Source organism: Protomyctophum bolini (genome assembly GCF_963924005.1).
Source record: "Protomyctophum bolini genome assembly, chromosome: 6".
NCBI lineage: Eukaryota > Metazoa > Chordata > Actinopteri > Myctophiformes > Myctophidae > Protomyctophum > Protomyctophum bolini.
In genome coordinates this window covers 42,811,912-42,835,765 of record NC_137867.1, presented here as the reverse complement: position 1 = coordinate 42,835,765, position 23,854 = coordinate 42,811,912, and the positions used below count along the sequence as shown (strand labels likewise).

The following is a 23,854-nucleotide window of genomic DNA, read 5'->3' as shown; positions in this document are numbered from 1 at the left end:
AGCCAATGGTCCAAAATGATGAGAAACGAGGCTAACTTTTTTTTTCAAAATTTCAAAAAACATGGGCTATAACCCATCGTTTTTGTCATTTCGTCATTTTTTTCAAATCCTCAAAAATGATGAAAAACGGCGCGCTATAGTATGCCGTACGATATGGGCTATAGCCAATGGTCCAAAATGATGAGAAACGAGGCTAACTTTTTTTTCGTACGGCATACTATAGCGCGCCGTTTTTCATCATTTTTGAGGATTTGAAAAAAATGACGAAATGACAAAAACGATGGGTTATAGCCCATGTTTTTTGAAATTTTGAAAAAAAAAGTTAGCCTCGTTTCTCATCATTTTGGACCGTGGGCTATAGCCCATATCGTACGGCATACTATAGCGCGCAGTTTTTCATCATTTTTGAGGATTTGAAAAAAATGACGAAATGACAAAAACGATGGGTTATAGCCCATGTTTTTTTAGTGGACTAGTCATCTGATTTAGGGTCCTAATCTCGTAACTTTGCCTGTTCAAACCTCGTTGGAAAATGTCCTACAACACGGACTACTTGTTTTTGTGACGTTATGGTTAGGGCTAGTTTGACATCATGCATTAGACTGCACCCCCATTTAGTGGCATTTATATCTCTGGGACCCCCAGCAACAAACAGGTAGCTACTTCAGGGGGTCCCCAGACCCCAGCAACCTTTGATTGATTGATTTAAATATTTATTAACAGTTTGCAGAATTACAGTAGGACATTTTGATTGATTGATTGAAATATTTATTAACAGTTTGCAAATTACAGTACATTTCAAGCACAAACTCAATACAAAGACTGTTAACTGTGAGTGGACGACCGAATTAAGCATTACACTTGTTTACAAGAGGGTCCACCTTGTTCAATTCATCAAAGCATTTAGAGACATATAAATAGACACTTCTACATACGTAGTCAACGAACAGAACAGGAATTCATCATAAAGGAGGTAAAAAGGGGTGGGCGGTGGGGGGGATTCAGATTTTACGGGGGCCAGTTTCAAATTGCAGCCGTCCGTAGGTGCCCTTTGAAAGCGGTTTTGAAGGAGTCAAGGGATTCGCATTAATTTACAGCAGCAGTATTAATTAACTCCAGAAGAGATTTGTTAGAACCATTGCTTTTCAACTCACTGCTCCACTCTTCAAAAAGCTCAAATCAAATTAGACGTAGAATTATAGTATGCAGCATATAGTGAGTCCTGGTCATTCCTCTTGATAGGTTCACCTGTTGCTATTTGGCTCCTTATTATTGTTTTGTTTTAGTTGTTTTTGGTCATATCCTATTGTAAAACTTAGCAGGTTATTATCATTATTGCAGTGGGTTTCAACCATTTTCATTTCATTATTTCATTATTTATATTAGCCCATTATTTATTCTGTATTTGAGCCACTGAACCACCATTTGATGAAATGTATCGTCTCAGACCCAACATTTTGAATATTTTGTTGTCGTTGGATAAGTTGTCCATGCTGCGTGGTACCATTAGGAGAGATAACAGGCAAATGTTGTTCAAAATCACAATTCTTCTACCTTCTCTAATATGTACAGTACTTGTAAATTAGGTAATCCAGATCTTTAACAATATATTATAATATTTTACTCTTGAGAGAGTGTAAAAATGAAACCAAATGGTTTCATTTTACGCTCTCAAGAGTTAAAGATCTATCCATTTGGTTACCAACGCCATCATTTAGCTGCATGGGGACCAGCTGGAACCTCCTCAAGGTCCCTGGACCACTGGTTAAAAACCACTGCATTATTGTGATTGAAAACACCTGACTGACACTAATTTTGCAGGTATGTAATATTGGATCATTTTCCTCAATTAAATGACCGCATGTGTAAATGTTTTTGTCTTGTTTGTTCAATTGGGATCTCTTTGTCTATACTTTTAGGACATGTGTGATGTTTTAGGTCATAAAATGTATGCAGAAATAGAACATTCTAAAGGATTCACACACAACCACGACTGCCACTAAATGATAAAGTGTAGGATACTTGGGGGGGAAATGAATGCACTGCTTCACCATAGAAGAGTGGCACAACACTTGGCACCTCCTCCTCCTCATGCTGGCCACCAACCTATAGCCACATTTCGCTGTGGGTTGGCATCCCAGTCCTCAACCAGGAAGTCAGCCATGTGGTTCTGTTGGTCACGCTAGCATGTACAGCACGTCCAAGCTGATCCCACACGTGTTCAATTGGTTTGAGGTCTGGACTCACGGCAAGCCATTCCATCCTCTCCACTCCCAAATTCTGGAGGTAGGCTACTCTGCGATGACCCTGGCTCTGTTGTGGCTGCTTTTGGATCTTCCACCCGCTACTGAGTTCCATAACACAGAGTGTAAAATTATTTAAGTGTAAAAAATGGTCAATATGTGTTGTTTTTTCCTTATTACTGTGGGAGAGTGCAACTCAAAGCAAGGGTTGAATACCAGCCTTTTTGGCAATTTATTTGGGGGTGCAACCCACACGTTTAGCAGTGTTACTCATTCCAGGAATGTCCGATCCCTACATGCTATACCTTGTTGTAAAGGTGACTAATCAACGATTAAAATAGTATAAGATACAACACCAATTGGTATTATTAAAGTGGAGAAATAATGGACCATTATTTAGCAAAGACATGAAACTGTGTGAAAGAGAGCAGTTTTTTTTAAGGCAAACATTTATCTCTAGCAAATGCATGGGACATGATATTTTAACACATGGACAAACCTGCACCTTAACATAAACACAGAGAATACACACATTTATCGATAGACCATGTAGCGATATGGAATGGAAAACTAATTAAAACCCCTCTTTTACTTTTAAGTGGTGGAATATATCCATGAATTATAAAGACAAACATCGTTTGTAAGATAATTTCCCTTCTTTTCCTCCTAAAGTACAGAATGTATTTTTCACAGCGGAAAAAAGTGAACAAAAACAAAGTTCCCTTCATCAACAACTACTGTTGAGAACTCCTTGAGCAAGGCACTTAAACAGAAGTTGTATAAGGTGTATATGTGAATAATAATCCATCCATCGTCAACCACTTATCCGGAAACGGGTCGCAGGGGCAAGTGGGCAACAGTTCTAGCAGAGAGCTCCGGACTTCCCTTTCCCACGAAGCACTCGTTTCTACATCACTGCGGGCAGCGCACGCCCCGTGCCTCGGCCTGAGAGTTCTTCTGCCCCTTTTTCCATACGGTTGTCACGTTTTCTTTCCCCTTTACTTTAACCCATTTTGGGCGTTTTAAGCATTTATATTATAGTTTAGAAGTGCTTGGCATCCGTACTAGATAAGATAAGATTCCCAGATCACCTACACTGGCTTCTTTCCAAGCGAAGGTACTCTCCTGGATGAACAACATCTCTAAGTGAGAAGCCTTAATTATTATAATGACAGCAGAACCGTGTCAGTGTAAAGCAGGATGTTGCTGAATAAATAAAAGCTGCTGTTGACCTGGTTAAAAAAAACTGATACTGATATCCCTGATATGATATGCTGTCTATCTGTATTTGTATATTGATCAGCATAGAATATTGCCATTTGATTATTGAGTTACAATTAATTTCCCTATACTCTAAATCAACAACCACAGCAAAAGAAACAAAAGAAAATAAAAATAATATAAAAAAGAATGGCACCACCCTTCCTCCTCTGTGACTTTACTCTGTGTCTTGTGGTTGCTGGGACAGTGGCACCACCCTCCTCCCCGACACATACACCTCCACTATGTTACGGTCATCACCTGTGGAGGAACACAGACAATTTTGATTTCAGATTCATACTCCTATTTTACCGTTGTTTCGGCGCTGTAGTGCCGAAATGATTTCGGTTCGTCAGAAATTTTCAGTAGCACCGAAGAGCCGACTTTAGGACGGTACCCGCCCCCCCGAACCTCAAATGACGTCACAATGTAGGCTCTACAGAGCCGAAAAGACTTTTATTCGTCTCTAAAATAGGAGTATGAATCGGCCCTTAGTCGGAGTCCTTTGAATAGTTTTTATTTCGTTTTAGTCACATTTTAGTCACCTGGAATGTTGTCCAGTTTTAGTCGACTATGTGTCATAAGATTTTAGTCGACTAAATCTACAGTTGATTTAGTCGACTAAAATGCGCTTTGACAGGCCTTGATGTCGTTGTAATGGCAGATTTTACACTTTGGGTGCATGCTGAAAATAGCAGATCTACAAGCTCACAACGACGCGTTGTGACATCTGCTATTTTGCTTGTACATCTACTATTTTCAGCATGCACCCAGCATAAAACTGGATCTCTTGTCCACTCCCAACATTTTAGTCTAGTTTTTTTTGTTGACGAAATTGTCAATATATTTAGTCATAATTTTAGTCATCATTGTTTAGTTTTTAATTAGTTTCCATTTCGTTTTAGTCAGTGAAAAAGGGCAGTCGACGAACATTTTGTGTCTTGGGAGGAACACACAAGAACGATGAACAAACAAAACAAAGAAAGAAAAAGGCCAACGTCGTAGTAAATGAGCCCACAAACTAGTGATGGAGAAGAGGACACACTCACCCAAATTCAAGAACTTCTCTAAAAGAATCTGGAATGAGAAAAGAACACATTGGCATTGTTTATTGTTTATAAGGATCCCCATTAGCTTTTGCCTTGACAAAAGCTAGTCTTCCTGGGGTCCGACACAGACAAACATTTAACATTTAACAAAGGCAATACTTACAATTGTTTACAAACACTAACTCAAAATAAAACATAAAATAAGAAATAAAAAACTTAGGAGAAATAAAAAAACAAAGAAAAACTTAGCAAAAAATCCCAGGGTTACTGCAGTATGGTTTACATAAGGTGTTCTTTTAACTTGATTTTAAAGATGACTTTTGTATTTGTATTGGTTATACACTTTGGTAGTGCATTCCAACCTATTACTGCTCTATAGATAATAGAAGATTTAAGAATATTTGTTCTTGGTTTAGGTGCCACCAAAACACCCGAACTGGCTTGTCTAGTCATATGGTTATGTTCGTCTCTTACATGTGCTACCTGTTCAAAGAAATACTGTGGTTTTTTTGTCCATTAATTTCTGAAAAACGTAAGAATACGTGAATGTAATCTATTCTCAACAGTAAGCCATGATATATTTCTGTGCATGTGTGTCCTGTTGGAACACTGGAGAGCTAATCTGGCAGCTTTGTTTTGAGCTATTTGTAATTTATGTATGTCTGTTTTTGTAGCCAATGAAATGACCAGATGACTGGGCAATACTCAAGATGTGATAACACTATAGAGCTTGAATTACTGCTTTCCTAGTGTTTAGTGTTATGTAGCTAGAACATTTCCTGGTTACAGCAATACTTCTTCCCATTTTAGTTACTATATTGTCAATTTGTTTAGTCCAATTAAGTTTAGGATCTAGTACCACTCCAAGTAGTAGACATGAGACTAGACTGCAGGGCTTGACATTAAGGATTGCCCTGTTGTCTGGGACAACTGATAAATCTGTCCGAACAAGTGCATTAACATTTTACTTAATTTTACTTTACTTAAGTTACTCTTGGTTTCATGTTTTCTGAGCCAACGATATTATTGTCCGACATTATAATGGATAGGACTGATCTATGGCATCACACAATTTGGGGTCCTTGACATGCACGTGTGTGTGTGTGTGTGTGTGTGTGTGTGTGTGTGTGTGTGTGTGTGTGTGTGTGTGTGTGTGTGTGTGTGTGTGTGTGTGTGTGTGAGAATGAATGAATGAATGAATGAATGAATGAATGAATGAGAGATCTGGGGACCATTAGCAAACCATGACCTTGAAAAATGGGATAAACACCAAACGAGACCCTACACACAGAACTCTGCAAATCCATTCTCCGTACCCAGCGAAAACACCAAATAATGCATGCAGGGCAGAATTAGGACGATACCCACTCATAATCAAAATAAAAAAGAGAGCACTTAAGTTCTACAACCACCTAAAAGAAAGTGACCTAGATGCACTCCATAACAAGGCACTCATACACAGTGAAACTCTAGAGAGATGCCCCCTCAGCCATCTGGCCCTGGAACTCCGGGCACAAACACAAACAGAGCCACGAGATAGAAAACCCATTGGACTAAACCAAATTATAAAACAGCAAAAGGAAAACTATCTGACACATTGGAAAGAAGAAACACAAAAGCAGAGTAAACTAGAGTGCTATCTGGCCCTAAACAGAGAATACACAGTGGCAGAATACCTGAGCACCGTGACCGACCCAAAACAAAGAAAAATCTTAACTAGGTACAGACTCAGTGAGCACAGTCTCGCGATCGAGAAAGGCCGTCATAGGCAGACCTGTATCCCGAGAGAAGACAGACTATGCACCCACTGCACACAAAATGAAGTGGAAACCGAGCTACACTTCCTAACCATATGTCCATTGTACCAAGACATCAGAGACACATACTTCCCACAGATTACAACCACACACAGAGATTTTGAAAACATGACCAATGACAAAAAACTCCCATATCTGCTGGGCGAAGTACAACAATGTGCAAACACAGCAGCAAGATTTGTGAGTTGCTGTGATAGGAGAAGGATATCAAATGGAACACAACCACCCTAAAGACTAATCACTGTGTATATTCCTGCACTATACCTGCATCGAGTGACCTTGGTACATAGAATTTGATCTATTGAAGATTCTGACCTTCAAATGTACATCATTTTTGTCATCATTTCACCCAGTGTTTGGGAACCGGTGTCCTACCGTACCGTAGGCTCCTCCCACCGTACCATGGGCTCCTCCCACCGTACCTTAGCCACCTCCTACTCAGAACCATAGAGTAAGACAGAGTTACGACATTGAGGGGGCAGAAACTGAGCGCTCGAGCACTGTTCATGCAGCCTGGAGAGTGACAAGCTGGAGTTTGAAATGCATTGTTTTCAACGAGGGCGGCGCAAATATCAGCAATTTTAGGCATGTGTGCAACATGACAACCGTTTTAAAGTATTGTACAGTGACAACTAAAGTCTCTATAATGTTTATGTTGTACTATTACTAAAAAACGATCTAAAAGATCATTAAAGCTGAGTCCAGTGCATTCTGCCAACTTCCGGACATTGTCACTCTTCGCCAATAGAAGTCTATGTAGAAGAGCCGCCATCGGACCGGCCCCATGAAGTGAACGGAGTTGTCGTAACTCTGTCTTACTCTATGGCTCTGCTCCCACGGTACCTTAGGCTCCTCCCATCGTACCTTAGGCTACTCCCACCATAGATTAGGCTCCTCCCCCACCATGCCATAGGCTCCTCCCACCGTACCTTAGGCTCCTCATCGTCTTGGATCAGGTCGATGGGTCCGCCGGCCACCGCCACGTTCACTCTCAGGGCGTCGAAGTCCTTGCCCACCTCAAAGTTCCCGATCTCGTGGTCCAGGGCCAGGGCTAGAAGTGAGAGAAGATAATGAACACATTTCATTTGCTTTGAGTTTCTGTTTCTCAAAAGTGTTACCTATTAGTGCTGCACAATGAATCGAAACAAAATATTGCGATCTAGATTCAGATGCGATCTCATTTCTAAGAGAGTGGGTTTTTTTAAGTCAAGCACTTTGACATTGTCTGTTTAAAGCCACAGTAGTTGGCTCCAGGCGACACATTTTGAATCTAGTAATGTTCAGCAACTACAGACTACAGACAATAAATATTTTCACCCTGGCTGCCCCCCAGCGTGGTACATGGTTACCTACCCTGGCTGCCCCCCAGCGTGGTACATGGTTACCTACCCTGGCTGCCCCCCAGCGTGGTACATGGTTACCTACCCTGGCTGCCCCCCAGCGTGGTACATGGTTACCTACCCTGGCTGCCCCCCAGCGTGGTACATGGTTACCTACCCTGGCTGCCCCCCAGCGTGGTACATGGTTACCTACCCTGGCTGCCCCCAGCGTGGTACATGGTTACCTACCCTGGCTGCCCCCCAGCATGGTACATGGTTACCTACCCTGGCTGCCCCCAGCGTGGTACATGGTTACCTACCCTGGCTGCCCCCAGCGTGGTACATGGTACCTACCCTGGCTGCCCCCCAGCGTGGTACATGGTTACCTACCCTGGCTGCCCCCCAGCATGGTACATGGTTACCTACCCTGGCTGCCCCCCAGCGTGGTACATGGTTACCTACCCTGGCTGCCCCCCAGCGTGGCCAGCCTGAACACCTCCTCAAAGGTCAGTGTGTGGTGCTGGGGGTCCTGGATGGTCAGGGCCTTGGACGTGTCCAGGGTTCTCCTCACGGCGTCCAGCATGGAGGCTGAGTAGCCACCCGCCACGTCTGACAACAACAACAACAACAACAACAACAACAACAACAACATCAGAACAAGCACATGGATTTATTAAATCCACAAAGACATGACTGACTTATCTCTGCTGTCGGGAAGAAACCACTGAACTCCAAAATGTTCATTTTTCAGGAAATGAAAAATATACATTTTTCAGGAAATTAAGGAAACCGTATATTTTGAAAACAAAGCAATATACTGCCTCATCAAAGATGCTGTTGTGACTTTAGATATTGTCAATTACTTCCATGAGAGGTGGTGGTGTTTTAGCAGACAGTTTGAAGGTCCAATGGAGTTAGGCCCTAGTTAGCATCCTATAGTGCAGTGGTTTTCAACCCTTTTCATATCAAGGCCCATTATTTATTGGGCATTTGAGCCACGGAACCACCATTTGATGACATTTAGCCTCACAGAACCAAAGCTAAAGAATATTTTGTTATCGTTGGATAAGATTTTGTCCACAATTCCATGCTGTGTTGATGTGGTACTATAGGACAGATAACAGGCAAACTGTTGATAAAAAATAACAATTATTTTACATTATCTAATTGTGTAAATTAAGTAACGCAGATGTTTTCACAATAATTTAACTATTGAGAGCGTAACATTTTACACTCTGAAGAGTTACAGATCTATAAGGGCCCATTTGCATAGGCGGCGGGTGCATAAGGCTAGGGAAGGCTTAGCCTTCCCAAAAATTATGCTGGGTATTTTTTTAAATATATATAATATATGTGTGTGTGTGTTGTCGCTGCCCCCTGGTGATCGCTGATCGGATAGGCTATACACTATACAGCAACTGGCCTAATCAGCATATGATTGACTACTATTGGTATGTCTGTAAACCTCGTCCTTTCAGTCGCTTTGTAGCAAAGAGTAGCGCGCGCTGGTTTGTTTTGGGAAACAGCAAAACGCAAAATGTCTTTTTCAAGGCAAAGATAAAGTAGCCTAATTCAGAAGAAGAAGCATCTGACCTGTCCCCAGGCCAATCTTCACTCTGTGTTTAAGGACATTTCTCACGTCCAGCATGCCACTGCACAGCCTGAGAGAGAGAGAGAGGGAGAGAGAGAGAGAGAGAGGGGGGATGAGAGGTACATAGAAATTGATGTATTAGATATTCTGACTTTCAATTGTACAGGCCTACATTTTGTTTTATATTGTTCCACGTTTTACTTTGGCAATGTAAACGTATGTTTTCTCATGCCAATAAAGCCCTTTGAAATTGAATACATTGAAAATTGAGAGGATGGATGAGAAGTAGACAAAAGCAGTGAGAGCTAGTTGTTGTTTTTGTGCAATGTTAATCTTGATTGAAAATAGCCAATCTACAAGATCACAACGCGTCGTCTAGTTTTTATTCGCTGACGAAATTATCAATATAATAATTTAGTCAAAGTTTTTATTTGGTTTTCGTCAGTGGAAAAAAAGGCAGTCGACAAACATTTTTGTCTTCGTTTTAGTAGACAGCAGAGACTTACGAGATGTTGGAGTTGGGACAATGCAAGACAGCAGAGACTTACGAGATGTTGGAGTTGGGACAATGCAAGACAGCAGAGACTTACGAGATGTTGGAGTTGGGACAGTGGGACACGGACGCTCCCGTTTCTCTGAAGAGGACCAGCTCTTCATCGCTGAGGTAGCAGCCGTGGGCCATCACTGTCTGCCAATCACCATCATCATCGTTATTTTCATCGTTACAGAAAGAAAAATAAGTCAGATGCTGTCTGCGAGTGTGCGTGGCTTGCGTGCGTGCGTGCGTGCGTGCGTGCGTGTGTGCGTGCGTGCGTGCGTGCGTGCGTGCGTGCGTGCGTGCGTGCGTGCGTGCGTGCGTGCGTGCGTGCGTGCGTGCCTTGATTCTATAGAAAATAAGGGACGGGCAGAAATATATTGTTGCTGTCTCAATGTCTTAACTTTTAGTGCATTTGTGGGTAAATTAATGCCATACTTGATCATACTACAGTGTCACACCATAGTATAAAAAGTAGCAGATCTGCAAGCTCGAAAAACGCATGAAGGGGGTCCCCAGCTAAATGATAGGAGGAACCAAATGGACCCTATTTTCAGCATACAAAGTGTAAAATTACTTATACTGGATCTCTTGTTCACTAGTCCCTTCATAACATTTTAGTCTAGTGTTTATTTGTTGACGAAATTGTCATTTAGTCTTAGTTTTAGTCATCATAGCTTAGTTTTTATTTAGTTTCCATTTAGTTTTCATTAGTGAACAATTTTCGTCTTAGTTTTAGTCGACGAAAACAACACTGGCGGTAACGCGTGTGACAAAACGTACGACTCCGACTTGACGTTGACTAACCTTGTCGGTGAGCAGGTTGTGTTTGTGGTAAACGTCGGTGTACGACTGTGAGTCTGGGAACAACTCCTTGACCAGCTGCACCTCTTCCAAGTTCTCACTGACGTGGCTCTGACGGAGATATAGAGACACACAGTTAGACCGCCGTGCGCCTCGCACGTACATAGAAACACAGTTAGACCGCCGCCAGCCTCGCACGTACATAGAAACACACAGTTAGACCGCCGCCGGCCTCGCACGTACATAGAAACACAGTTAGACCGCCGCGCGCCTCGCACGTACATAGATATGGGGGTGTCATACCTTTGGTTGCTTTGAATGCCAGCATCAGAGTTTTGTACTCTATGCGGGCAGGGACCGGGAGCCAATGGAGGGAGCGGAGAAGGGGGGGGGGGGGGCATGTGAGAATTTTGGCTGGTTGAAGACCAAGCAAGCTGCGGCATTCTGGATCAACTGGAGAGGCTTAAGTGCGCATGCAGGCAGGCCAGTATAAGGACAATAGTCAAGTTTTGATATGACTAATTGGTCTAATTCTTCGAATGTTATAGAGTGTAAACCTACAGGATCGCTGTAATGTGTGCTTTGAATGAGAGCTGACTGTCCAGGACAGCACAAAGGTCACCGGGGTGCGCACGCTTTTCCGACACACCAAAGGTCCGAAGCGCAGGGACATGCGATGCGAAAATGCGATGGTCTGACATGAGCTGCTCCTGTGTTTGCGGTTATGGTTAGGTTAGGGATTGAGGTTACGGATCAATAGTATGTCGGAACTAAAGCCTGTACCCGGGTCACCAAGGCGTCGTCTATGGAACTAGTTACACCCACGCATACACAATACTTCTTCATCACAAGCTATGATGCTGGCATGGTAGTGTAGTGAGTAGGGATGGAGCTTGTTAGTTTTTATTGATAACGAGCAGCTTATCGATCAGGCTTATCGAGCCGGGTTCTTATAGAGCCCACTATCAAGCATTTTCTATTATTTTGTGGAAAGATGGGGGAGACGACAATACATTCTGAACAGAACCAGTATCTTTTACTAGGGCCTTCAAATACAGTACAGTAAAAACAGGCGGAAAATAATATTGTTAACTGGTTAATGTGTGTAGCGTCACTTTAAAAGAATAATTTTGTTTCACCGGGCAGCGCTGGTTGGCAGACATGTTTGTGCCAGCATGGATGATTACATTTATTTCTTGATCGCCTCTTGTCTTGATTGTTTAAACACGACGCTTGATAAGACCAAAGCTTATTGATACCGGGTACTCAATAAGCTTGTTACCGGGTTTTTTCGGGTATCGAGCTCCATCCCTAGCAGTGAGTGACTCTGGTGCTAACTGGCTCACTCCCTTCCTTCCCTTTGTTGAGAAGAATCTCTTCATGTTTTCTGTTTCTCTTTGGTTCCAACCCCCCCGAGGTTCAATGCTGCATGCATCTCCGTGACAAACAATCCCATAGGAGGGTTAATAAACAAATAATAATGTATCTATTCTAGGCGGGTGGCAGGTAAATACGGCTCACCTGGATGTGCAGGTCGTTATTCCTGGCAATTTCTCCCAGCTGTGCCAGCAGCGTCCCCGAGCAGGACACGGCGAACCGGGGCGTCACCACGGGTTTCACCAGAGGGTACTGTCATGGAGAGACAAATACAATAAAATAAATGTTAGAGATCTCCCGATCACGTTTTTTTTAGCTCCCGATCCGATCATTTGATTTTGAGTATATCTGCCGATACCGATTTTTCCCGATCCGATATTTATATTATAGTATTATACTTTTATAGAACACTTATGCAATATCATCGAAAATCACAGACAATATCCAGTCTAATATCAATATGGTTATACTATTGATACTAGGGAAGTCCCGGTCAAATTTCTTTGCTCCGATTCCGATCATTTGAAAATGACATCAGGATTCAGGACACCCACAATGTTTTCGGGACACTCACTTCATTTTATTTTATTTAAACTCTGGACTCCCCCACAGGCCCCACCCTCACAAGCACTTGGAAATGTAGCAGTTGAGGCATTACATTAGTTTGACTCGGTTCCACAGACACAAAATCAGATGGTAACAAGTCAAAGAGGTGAAGAGGGTGGGTATAGAATCATTGGGGGTGCATGCTTAGTTTAGACTAGTCATTGGTTAGACATGGGTTGTAAATCTGAATTTCATTTTTGGTTATGATGTAGTGGTTGAATATGTCCTGAAGTTGCAATTGTTTGTCTCCAATGATCTTATACTAGCCTGGTTGACTACCTGTATGAGTTTGTAGCCAGGAGCCTATTGACCATATATACAGTAGACCGCATCCATCTTGCCAGCAAGGTGCTAACTATAGGTGCAACTTCCCATTGACAGCCCATTCATCCAAACAGAAAAGTCCTATCTGATTGTATTAAACAACGTCAAACTCAAAACTTGAATTATCCTCTTTCTATCTGCAATGTGTTTGTTTCATAAGGATCCACTGATGTTACTTCCTTGCAGGTGATTTAGTGTTTGGAAGTGCTCGTTGAAGATCAGTCAACGGCCCTGTGTACCACCTGTTTTGAATTTGCACATAATGCAGGAGTTGCTTTACTGATAACGAGCGCTTCCAAACTCTGACACGGACTAATCGGCGGAATAATACATATAATACAGATAGAAAGAGGAAAATTCAAGATTTTCGTACAGCTGCAATGTTGGTGAGTTTGACGTTGTTTAATACAATCAGATAGGACTTTTCTGTTTGGATGGATGAGCTGTCAATGGGAAGTTGCACCTATAGTTAGCACCTTAATTGCTAGCAAGATGGATGCGGTCTGCATATGGTCAATAGGGTCATAGCACTCACTGATTAAAGTTATGATAATGTTGCCAGGTGTCAGCTTGGTGGTTCTCTTACCTTCCTCTCCAGAAGTTCTCCGATGAACCTTGAAGACACAAACAGTGAATCATTATCATCCCATATTCCATAACATCATAACATGTAGTCAGGTACTGTACTTTACTGAAGTATTTACAATACTTTTACTTCTACTCCACTACATCTCAGATGAATAAAGAAAAAAACATTCTACTTTAACTCCAATACAACTATTTGAAAACGTTACTTTAGTTACTACTGTTGTTACCAGCAGTGTTGATTTCGTCGACTAAAACTAAGACAAAAAATGTTCGTCGACTACCTTTTTCCACTGAGGAAAACTAAATGGAAACTAAATAAAAACGAAGCTATGATGACATGATGATAAATATATTGACAATTTCGTCAACAAATAAAAACAAGACTAAAATGTTGGACTAGTGGACAAGAGATCCAGTATAAGTCATTTTACAATTAGTTGCATGCTGAAAATAGCAGATCTACAAGCTCACAACGTGTCGTGCTGCGACGCGTTGTGAGCTTGTAGATCAGCAAAGTGAAAAAAAACAGTCATTACGATGGCATCAAGGCCCGACAAAATACATTTTGTTCGACTAAATCTGTAGATTTAGTCGACTAAATCTGTAGATTTAGTAGACTAAAATCTTATGATATTTAGTTGACTAAAACTATAGACTAACACTAAAACATTCCAGGTGACTAAAATGTGACTAAAACCCGCGACTGTGACCTGCGGTGCGGGCGGACGAGACAAGATTTTAGAGCAATTATCACGGGCAGCTCGGACTCCTCATGCATAGAAGGAACCATGAGGTCAGTCCGTTGCTCTCCCCAGGTTGGCGCCTGGCGGGGAAGTGTAGAGCCCAGGATTACATTAGATAATTGACACTGGGTGGAAGAAATGGGTTTGAAATAAATAAATAAAAGAAAAACGTAATAATAATCTGTACATTTGAAACTATACAAACTATAAGATGCAAGGTCCACAAATGAACCTTGCATCTGTCTACATAAATTATGCTATCTACTGTAACTTACATTTGAACCTTTACATAACTCTGCATGGACAGCTTGGCTATAGGGGCTAAGTGCTACGGGCTCATTCATGATGGTGACAGCCCGAATATTGGTACGCTGATGAAACCAAAGAAGAATTTCCTGCTGCCACGTCTCATGTGTTATAATAAACTAATATTTGCCAAGATTCCCTACATGAGTTCTGCTGTCAAGGTATTTGTATACTCTGCGCAGTGACAATAAATTGAATCTAATCTAATCTGTTGACAGATAACTCTGAAGGGGTTAATGTGTTTAGGAAGAATGCCGTTTTTCTGGTCTTTGATTTGAAAGCAAATAGAACAGAGCAGAGCCTCCAGTTGTGTTTCGTGAGAAACGGTATTATATGTTAACCTCCAGGATTAATTAATCTATTTATCACGCAACATGGATTAAAGAATATAAAGTCTAGAAAACGTAGGCTACACTGTTCACTTCAGTGGCGCTCAAACTTGGCACATCTCCATTTTTGTAACCCAATTTTTTTTCACCCAGTGTCAATTGTCTAATAATGTAATCATGGGCGCTTCACTCCCCTCTGCCAACCTGGGGAGAGCTACGGACTGATCTCATGCTTCCTTCAATGCATGAGGAGTCCAAGTCACTTAAGTGAACAGGAAAAACCCACCGACAGGTCTCCTGGTGTGATTCCTGGGTGCTCTCTTTGTAGTGGCTCACGGCGTCATTGGAGTCCATGCACACCTTTCCCACCAGGGCGCGCTGTCCCAGGTCATCTAGAAAAGTGCAGATAACAAAGCAACATGATACAGTTATTGTCTCCACCAGGCGGAAGGCATGGGGAGAGAGTATGTTTTGCGTCTACAGCTAATCTCCGGCACCGTTAACCCGGTCGATGCCAAATTTTGCACACACACTCCCTGGATGCCAACGATGAACCTCTGCCCCCAAATTTCCAGAACGGCCTGTTATAGCTCCACCAGGAGGCCGACTTTTGGAGAAAATTTTTTTTGACTCCTCCATGATTCTGTCCAAAGATTCCACAAATCGTACACTATCTCTATAGTCATGTGTTCAAGACGGATCTGTCCGATATTTTCATATTATCTAGTTTGACTGTATTATGACCAATTCATCCTCGGGTTAAAATCTCGTGATCCAAAACGGAACCAAAGTGTACCCAAAATGGTGTAGCAACAACATTAGCCAGAATCCCATTGACATAAATGGGATTTGCAGGCTGTGACATCCCAAACAGCTGCAGGAAAATCAGAGCACTTGTTTGAGCCAGAAAACCCCAGACCACCGAAAATCTACTGAATGTTAAAAGTTCAGCTCAGAAAACCTTTATGTCACAATCCCTTTAAAAGGGGTAGAAACGTTGTGCCAGTAACAAACATCTTTGGAGCTTAAAAAACTGTGTGTGGGTGTTTTATTCTTCTCAATTAGACTGTACTATATCTGTAAACAAAGTTCAGAAACTCAGTAGCAAGAGTGACTTGTATCAATAAATGATAAAAAGCCTGTCAATGAATTCACAGCAGCACACGTAGAGAGAGGGAGATAGACCCACACGGAGGTCACGCTCTGCCATGAAAGAGAGGGAGATAGACCCACTCTGAGGTCACGCTCTGCCATGAAAGAAGACTTTGGAATTGGTTCAAATGTAGGGAGAAGTTCAAGCAGACGAAGCAGAGGCCAAGTTCCGGCTATTTAACACGTATTGTGACATTAGAAAACCTTTGGTTGTGGCACAATATCCTATCGTTACCTCACCACTTTGAAATCTGTGACAGTGGTGGAAGATGTACTGACATATCGCCGGGCTGTTGTCAGGCAGAAACCTCTGATCTCCATGTAAGAGGTTTTCTTAAATTAACGCCATACTCAATCACACTACAGCGTCGCACAAAAAAGCAGCAAAAGCAGCAGATCCACAGGCTCGAAACATGGCACGAAGCGGCGCATTTTCAGCTTGTAGATCTGCTACTTTTTCTACGTACAAGCTCATAGCGCGCCTAGCGGGCTATGAACTTGTAGGTGTGCTATTTTTGAAAAATCAGTCAAATGTGCCTCAAATCTTTCTGAAAATTGTCATGATTTAGAAAACTTTTCTTTTTTTTAATTTCGACGTCAGGCCTGAAAGGGTTAAAGGACGACTCCACCCAACAGCGACGATTATGACATCAGACTTGAACGTTCACCTTTGTTCCTGTTGCAGACAGACGCTGTACCCAGTGGGTGTGTGTGCATTTTCTCACTTGCTATCTTGCCCAGCAGCAAGGAGGCCTCTGTGTGGATGGTTGCAAAGTAACACGCGGTGGTTGTTCCATTTCTCAGCGTTCTTTTCTGACACACACACACACACACACACACACACACACACACACACACACACACACACACACACACACACACACACACACACACACACACACACACACACACACACACACACACACACACACACACACACACACACACACACACACACACACACACACACACACACACACACACACACACACACACACACACACACACACACACACACACACACACACACACACACACACACACACACACACACACAGGATCATATTGCAGGATTAGAAACATTCCTAAACACTGCTAAGTCATTCATCATTGTTATCATCCCATCATTATTGCACACACACACACACACACACACACACACAGCTACGATACATTGTCAAACGTGCCACTGACTCACCACCACGTGCGAGTAGACTGTGTGGGCGAAGCTCAGGTCTTTGAAGCGCGCCTCGGCGGGGAACGTGTAGAGGTTGAGCCACTGCAGCAGGGGGACGTCCAGTGCCGTGCCCGCATAGCTGTACTGGGACGCGTGGATGTGTGTGTCCACCATGCCGGGCATGAAGAACTCACTGCGGGGGTCAGTAGTGATCAGTACAGTGATCAGTACAGTGGTCAGTACAGTGGTCAGTGCAGCTAGCTGTACTGTGGATGTGTGTGTTCACCATGCCGGGCATGAAGAACTCACTGCGGGGGTCAGTACAGTGATCAGTACAGTGGTCAGTGCAGCTAGCTGTACTGTGGATGTGTGTGTTCACCATGCCGGGCATGAAGAACTCACTGCGGGGGTCAGTACAGTGATCAGTACAGTGGTCAGCACAGTGGTCAGTGCAGCTAGCTGTACTGTGGATGTGTGTGTTCACCATGCCGGGCATGAAGAACTCACTGCGGGGGTCAGTACAGTGATCAGTACAGTGGTCAGCACAGTGGTCAGTGCAGCTAGCTGTACTGTGGATGTGTGTGTTCACCATGCCGGGCATGAAGAACTCACTGCGGGCCGTGGGTGGGTGGGTCGGTGGGAGAGCGGGACATAAGGCACAGAAAGGGGCTCTATATGCACACGCCATTTTGTAAAGAACTTCCATTCCCTACTTCCTTCACTGGTCAAACGGAGACAGTGTTAATGATGCTAATTAAGGCTCTGTTCCATTCTGGTCAAACAGAGTCAGTGTTAATGATGCTAATGAAGGCTCTGTTCCATTCTGGTCAAGCAGAGACAGTGTTAATGATGCTAATGAAGGCTCTGGTCCATTCTGGTCAAACAGAGTCAGTGTTAATGATGCTACTGAAGGCTCTGTTCCATTCTGGTCAAACAGAGTCAGTGTTAATGATGCTAATGAAGGCTCTGTTCCATTCTGGTCAAACAGAGTCAGTGTTAATGATGCTAATGAAGGCTCTGTTCCATTCTGGTCAAACAGAGTCAGTGTTAATGATGCTAATGAAGGCTCTGTTCCATTCTGGTCAAACAGAGTCAGTGTTAGTAATACTAATGAAGGCTCTGTTCCATTCTGGTCAAACAGAGTCAGTGTTAATGATGCTAATGAAGGCTCCGTTCCATTCTGGTCAAACAGAGTCAGTGTCAGTGTTAGTAATACTAATGAAGGCTCTGGCAGTTTTTATTAAGTTGCTCGATTCAGTATTTGTATTTTTTTGAAAATGTTTTTAAAAATAAAGCGACCCATAACAATGTGTAGGAACCGGTGATGTAATTATGCGTGATCTTACTATTGCTCTAGGTGAGTGACGTCAGAGCAGTCGAACCCGTGGCTCTCACACACCGCGTCCAAGTCCTGCCCTCTCTCAATGAAGGCAATCTGACCACAAGGGGAGGTACATGTAAATCCGAGGTGTCATTCATATTATTCATGTTTTATTTATTAGTCATACAATAACAGCCTTTTTCCGCCCCACCCCTCTCGACCTGTTTATAGTGTGTTTCAGTAACAGTAACAGTTTTGGACATGTGAGGTTTCCACCCGACAGAGGCGTGTTACAGAGAGTATGACATCACGACCTCACCTCACATTCCCCGTTTACCTATATCCTTAGTTACTTGATCATTTCAACCCTGGCGTTTGTTGAAAGTTCATGGTGTTTACTCTTGATCTTGCACTTCGTAAAAGTGGCTCCGGTCCAGACAATTATTAAATTGTAAAACAATATATATATATATTTATTTAAAACTGGGTGACTGACACCGCTGCAAAGATTTTCTGCAGAGTATGACATGACATAAAACATTATAGCGTGTTTACTCTCCCATAATAAGTAATAATAAACAAAACAGTGATTGGAATGGGGATTATTCTTGGCTATATTAATGTTTGGGTTATTGGTTCTGGACTATATGTTCTGTAAATGTGTAACAGAGTGATATTCATGGCTATGAGGTTTGGGTTATTGGTTCTGGACTATGTCCTGTAAATGTGTAACAGAGTGATATTATTCTTGGCTATAATGTTTGGGTTATTGGTTCTGGACTAGTAACTGTGTAACAGTAAAGTAATACTGCAATTTAGAACTACTCCAGCTACTACTACTTACAAGCCCCGAGCTTGAAACCCTAAATACATGTATAAGTAAATACACCATTGCACATAAAAATGACGAATTGCCAATTGTGGCACTCCATCTTTAATGTATGTTTTGTAATAATAATAAAAATCATAGAAAGTAACTAATAACTAAAAGTTTAAAATAATTGTAGTGGAGTAAAAGTACAATATTTGCTTCTGTGATGTAGTGGAGTATAGGCTAGAAGTAAAAGTACTGACATTTTTAAATACTCCAGTAAAGTAAAAACAATGCAGTGGTGCAGTGGTGGAAAAAGTACTCACTCAATTGTTTTACTTAAGTAAAAGTACCAATACTGCAATTTAGAACTACATCGTTACAAGTAAAAGTAGTAAGTATACAGAATTGAAAATGTACTTGAGTAAAATTACAAAAGTATGGGCATCAAAATGTACTTAAAGGACTAAAAGTAAAAGTACTCATTGTGCAGAATGTGCCATTTCACAAGTTCAAAATGTGTAGGCTACAAAGTCTATTGAAAATAGCAATAAGCTCACAATGCATCGCGTTGCGACGCATTGTACAATTGTAGATCAGCTATTTTCAAATGGCCAAAATGTATAGGGTATAGGGAGCGTCATATGTCATGTTGTGTATCAGACCCCCTAGACTGGTGCATAACAGTATACTTTGTCCCATTTCAACAGTGGCGGAAAGTAACTTTCTGCATAATTAGCCTACTTTTATTTTGGTATTTGAAGGCTACATTTTTATGCAAATACTTGTTGCACTTTTACTCAAGTATATCCTTATTTATTTCCATGCACTTTGCAGACAGTATGCTATAGACCTATTGGCTATATTGATATACGTATTAACTCAAGTAAAGAGTATAGCCTAGCCTACTCCACCGATCACTCACTCACACGCACCACCACCGCCACCTATAAAATGATAATTCTGAGTTACCTTGCCCTCCGTGTCCACTCCTAGCAGCGCATCACGAAGGATCTCCAGGGGCGCGTGCGGGGTCGAGTGCACGAACGTCCCCCTGAAGACGCGCCGCAGCGACGCGGCGACCGTCGTCGTGTGTCCGTTGGGAGTCGACATAATAGTTGTGTGTGTGTGTGTGTGTGTGTGTGTACTAGTAGTAATGTCAGTGTGTGTGGTCACTGGTCAGTCGCTATGTATGGTGGCTGTCTGCCTGTGTGTATGGGTGCGCGCGTGTGTGTGTGTTGCCGGCCGGCGGGGCGCACTGCAGTGCAGAGTACAAGATGTTATGTCACTAACTGTGTGTGTGTCTGTGAAATAAACAGTGCGTCGTATAGTGCACCACACCAAGCGTTTTTATCCTTGGAGAGGGGAGGGGGGGGGGAGGAGGGGGCGGGTCGTGACTGCATGAGTGAGCACGCACGAGTTCGCACTTCATCATCGCCAAGAGGGATCGAGCGCACGCACGCGACGGCGCGCACGGAAACGGAGTGCTCTGCCTGCGCACGCACCTACTGTACCTGTGTCTGTCTGTGTGCGCGCAGCCAATGAATGATCTGCACGCACCCATGGCAAGCAAGGATTTTTTTTATGGTGGTCATTTAGATCATAATATAGGCTTGTTCCATTCATCAAAACATTTAGAGATGTACAAATAGACACTTCTAGTCAAAGAACAGAACAGGAATTCATCACAGTTAAAAAACAAAAACTATACAATATTCTGTTTCAATTCATTAAATGTCCAGAAATGCTGAAATAATGTATTTTTGATTTGATTGCATTAACAGAAAAGGCACAGGAAAGCTATACAGTTCAGGTCTACAAGGGATTTAAAACCCCATAAAGCCTATATGGCTATAACTTGTTTCCATTGTGGTCCTATATAGTCAATGCTCAATTAATGCATCAAGACACAAATACATACAATAAAATAAATCAATATAGCATAGCCTATACCAGGAGCAGTAAAATCCGACTGCATGAGCACGGCTGTGGCTCAGCAGGATTCAATTAAAATTATTATTATTCTTTTTTTTTGCATTTTGCATTTCTTTCACCATAGTAGCCTAAATGCCGCATTCATGGTCTGGAGTGAAGAGGGCAGTTATTTTTTACAAACGAGTAAAAGGGCAGGAGTTGAACTTTGATGTCTGTACTAACCATGCACTCGGCACCAGCTGCGATGGACAGCCCATGTCATCTGCATGTCATGCCTAACTATACCGCCGCCCTAACCCGAAGCAAGTGCGTCATGGCCAGCTGAAGGAAGGACCCCCCCCCCCCACGGAGGGCAGACACAAGAGGTACAAAGACAACATTCAAACTCACCTGAGAAAGTGTGGCTTCAGTGCTGTGCTTAAATGGACCATCCTGCCTCTCTGGAGGGATGCAGCCTCCTCCCAGGTATGGGTTGAGGCTGCATCCCTCCAGAGAGGCAGGATGGTCTTTAGGCACAGCACAGTACCAACCCATACCTGGGAGGAGGCTGCAGGCCTCCAGAGGCAGGATGGTCTTTAGGCACAGCACAGTACCAACCCAGAGGGAGCGAGAAAAACCAGTGGTGGAAAGTAACTAAGTACTTTTACTTAAGTACTGTACTTACTTAGGCCCGTCGCTCCCAGTGGACTGGAGAATATAGGCCATCAACGACTCTTCTCCATCCAACCCGGTTTTGGGCTGTCCTTTCCGCCTCTCAGCTGATTCCGTCTCTTCAGCTCCGCCTCAGTGTCCCGCCTCCAGGTGTTCTTAGGCCGCCCTCTCTTCCGCTTCCCCTGGGGGTTCCAAGTCAGTGCCTGGCGCGTTGTACTAACTGCCGGTTTCCTCAGGGTGTGGCCAATCCATCCCCACTTTCTCCTTAGGATCTGTTTCTCCACTGGTTTCTGACTCCCTTTCCTCCAGAGTTCTTCACTTCTGATTTTGTTCAGAACAATTTTGAGTTATTTGTACTTTACTACAATCACGGTCCGATACTGTTGTACTGGGAGCTGACCAGTACAACCACAGTCTGATACTGTTGTACTGGGAGCTGACCAGTACAACCACAGTCTGATACTGTTGTACTGGGAGCTGACCAGTACAACCACAGTCTGATACTGTTGTTCTGACCAGTACAACCACAGTCCGATACTGTTGTACTGACCAGTACAACCAGTCTTGATACTGTTGTACTGACCAGTACAACCAGTATGATACTGTTGTGCTGACCAGTACAACCACGGTCTGATACTGTTGTGCTGACCAGTACAACCACAGTCTGATACTGTTGTACTGACCAGTACAACCACAGTCTGATACTGTTGGCCACTAAGCAGCTCCAATAGCAGTTAGGGACGGAAAGACGGAGTGCCGCTTGTAGATCTGATATTTTGGGGTTCTCGGCCTGAATTGTTTGGGAACCACTGCTCTACGTTGGCCGGAGGGTCAGTCAAATATACCTCCCCTAACTAAGCTTGCATAAGCGGCAGCTCAGGTGTTCCCTCATGTACGCCCCCTCTCAGAGTAATGTTTAGAGGTCGTTGCACTTGCAGTCATGAGTTGCGGTAAATAAGCAGAACAAGGCCCCTCCATCATGTGAGGAGGACAGCAAGCCTCCATGAGCTCACCCATTAATGCAATCTATGAACGTCATTAATGTCCTCTGTCTCTGTAGCACTTCCACTTTTAGTTACATTTCCACTTTCAGTTTAAATTAGTCATCCCTCATGGTCAAGTACAATTTTGAGGCATTTTTACTTTTTTTACTTTACACCCGTGTGAAATGAGGGGCACTCTTATCATCTATACGTCATCGCAAATCATCTCATGAACAACTGCATTTATGTGATTGGTTAGCCGATTAGCTCGTCTACATATGATGTACATTTTCCCTTCATTGTCAGGAGGGGCGCCCCTCAAAAATCACACCCATGTGAAGTAAGGGGCGCTCTTATCATCTCTCATTGGCCCCACAACACAGTTTATTTTAGTTTATTTTTTTCCCTTATTTTCTATTTCTATTTTTTGTTGTTCGTCTTTGTTATATTTGTAATAATCATGTACATGTTGATTTAAGACCGAAATAAAAACTATTGATTCATTCATTCCACACCACCACAGGGAGTGCAGTGCCCAGCTTTGAGTCGGTCTGACCCACGGTTGTCCAGAACCGCCACAAAAGGCCTCTGCCCAGGCTGTGGACTGGGCCGGAATTATCCAATTGATCACAACTGATCACACCTATATCTCCCGGCCAATCACAATTTGCGTCCTCCCTTTTCCGTCCTCAATTTTTTCCATCTTTACTTTTTATCTTCAATATGTTCTTTGCTCAGCCAATCAAATGATCGCTATGGGGTGCTCAGCCAATCAAATCATCGCTATCTGGTACACACAGACACACAAAGCTGGGCATTGGAGGGGCTAGCGCCCCTCAAACTATACAATAAAACACTGCATGTGGTTGTTGTACGGTATATTGTAAGGTGGAAAAAAATACTATTCAGGCTTCATACAGGGCCAGGGCATTC

The 23,854-nt window shown here is 42.9% G+C and overlaps 1 protein-coding gene across 1 annotated transcript; it reads right to left on the bottom strand.

Moving 5' to 3' along the window:
* Positions 1 to 1,770: 1,770 nt before the first annotated feature.
* Positions 1,771 to 20,643, bottom strand: gda (guanine deaminase). Its single transcript, XM_080765176.1, has 14 exons — positions 20,325 to 20,643; positions 18,567 to 18,655; positions 17,242 to 17,413; positions 16,769 to 16,856; positions 15,178 to 15,283; positions 13,512 to 13,539; positions 12,140 to 12,247; positions 10,622 to 10,729; positions 9,870 to 9,967; positions 9,282 to 9,349; positions 8,151 to 8,297; positions 7,299 to 7,420; positions 4,553 to 4,580; positions 1,771 to 3,764 (listed from the first exon to the last, which is right to left on the bottom strand). Exons 1-14 carry the CDS (start codon positions 20,463 to 20,465, stop codon positions 3,682 to 3,684), a joined length of 1,386 nt encoding a protein of 461 aa, XP_080621302.1. The 5' UTR covers positions 20,466 to 20,643; the 3' UTR covers positions 1,771 to 3,681.
* Between the last annotated feature and the right edge of the window lie 3,211 nt (positions 20,644 to 23,854).

Excerpts from the sequence above, each read along its gene's own strand:
- gda (XM_080765176.1), bottom strand. The coding sequence starts at position 20,465 with ATGTCGACTCCCAACGGACACACGACGACGGTCGCCGCGTCGCTGCGG. Across the intron at positions 18,656-20,324 it reads GAGTGGACACGGAGGGCAAG|ATTGCCTTCATTGAGAGAGG; the intron begins GTAACTCAGAAT and ends CCTTGTGGTCAG. Across the intron at positions 15,284-16,768 it reads GCTGCTGGGCAAGATAGCAA|ATGACCTGGGACAGCGCGCC; the intron begins GTGAGAAAATGC and ends GCACTTTTCTAG.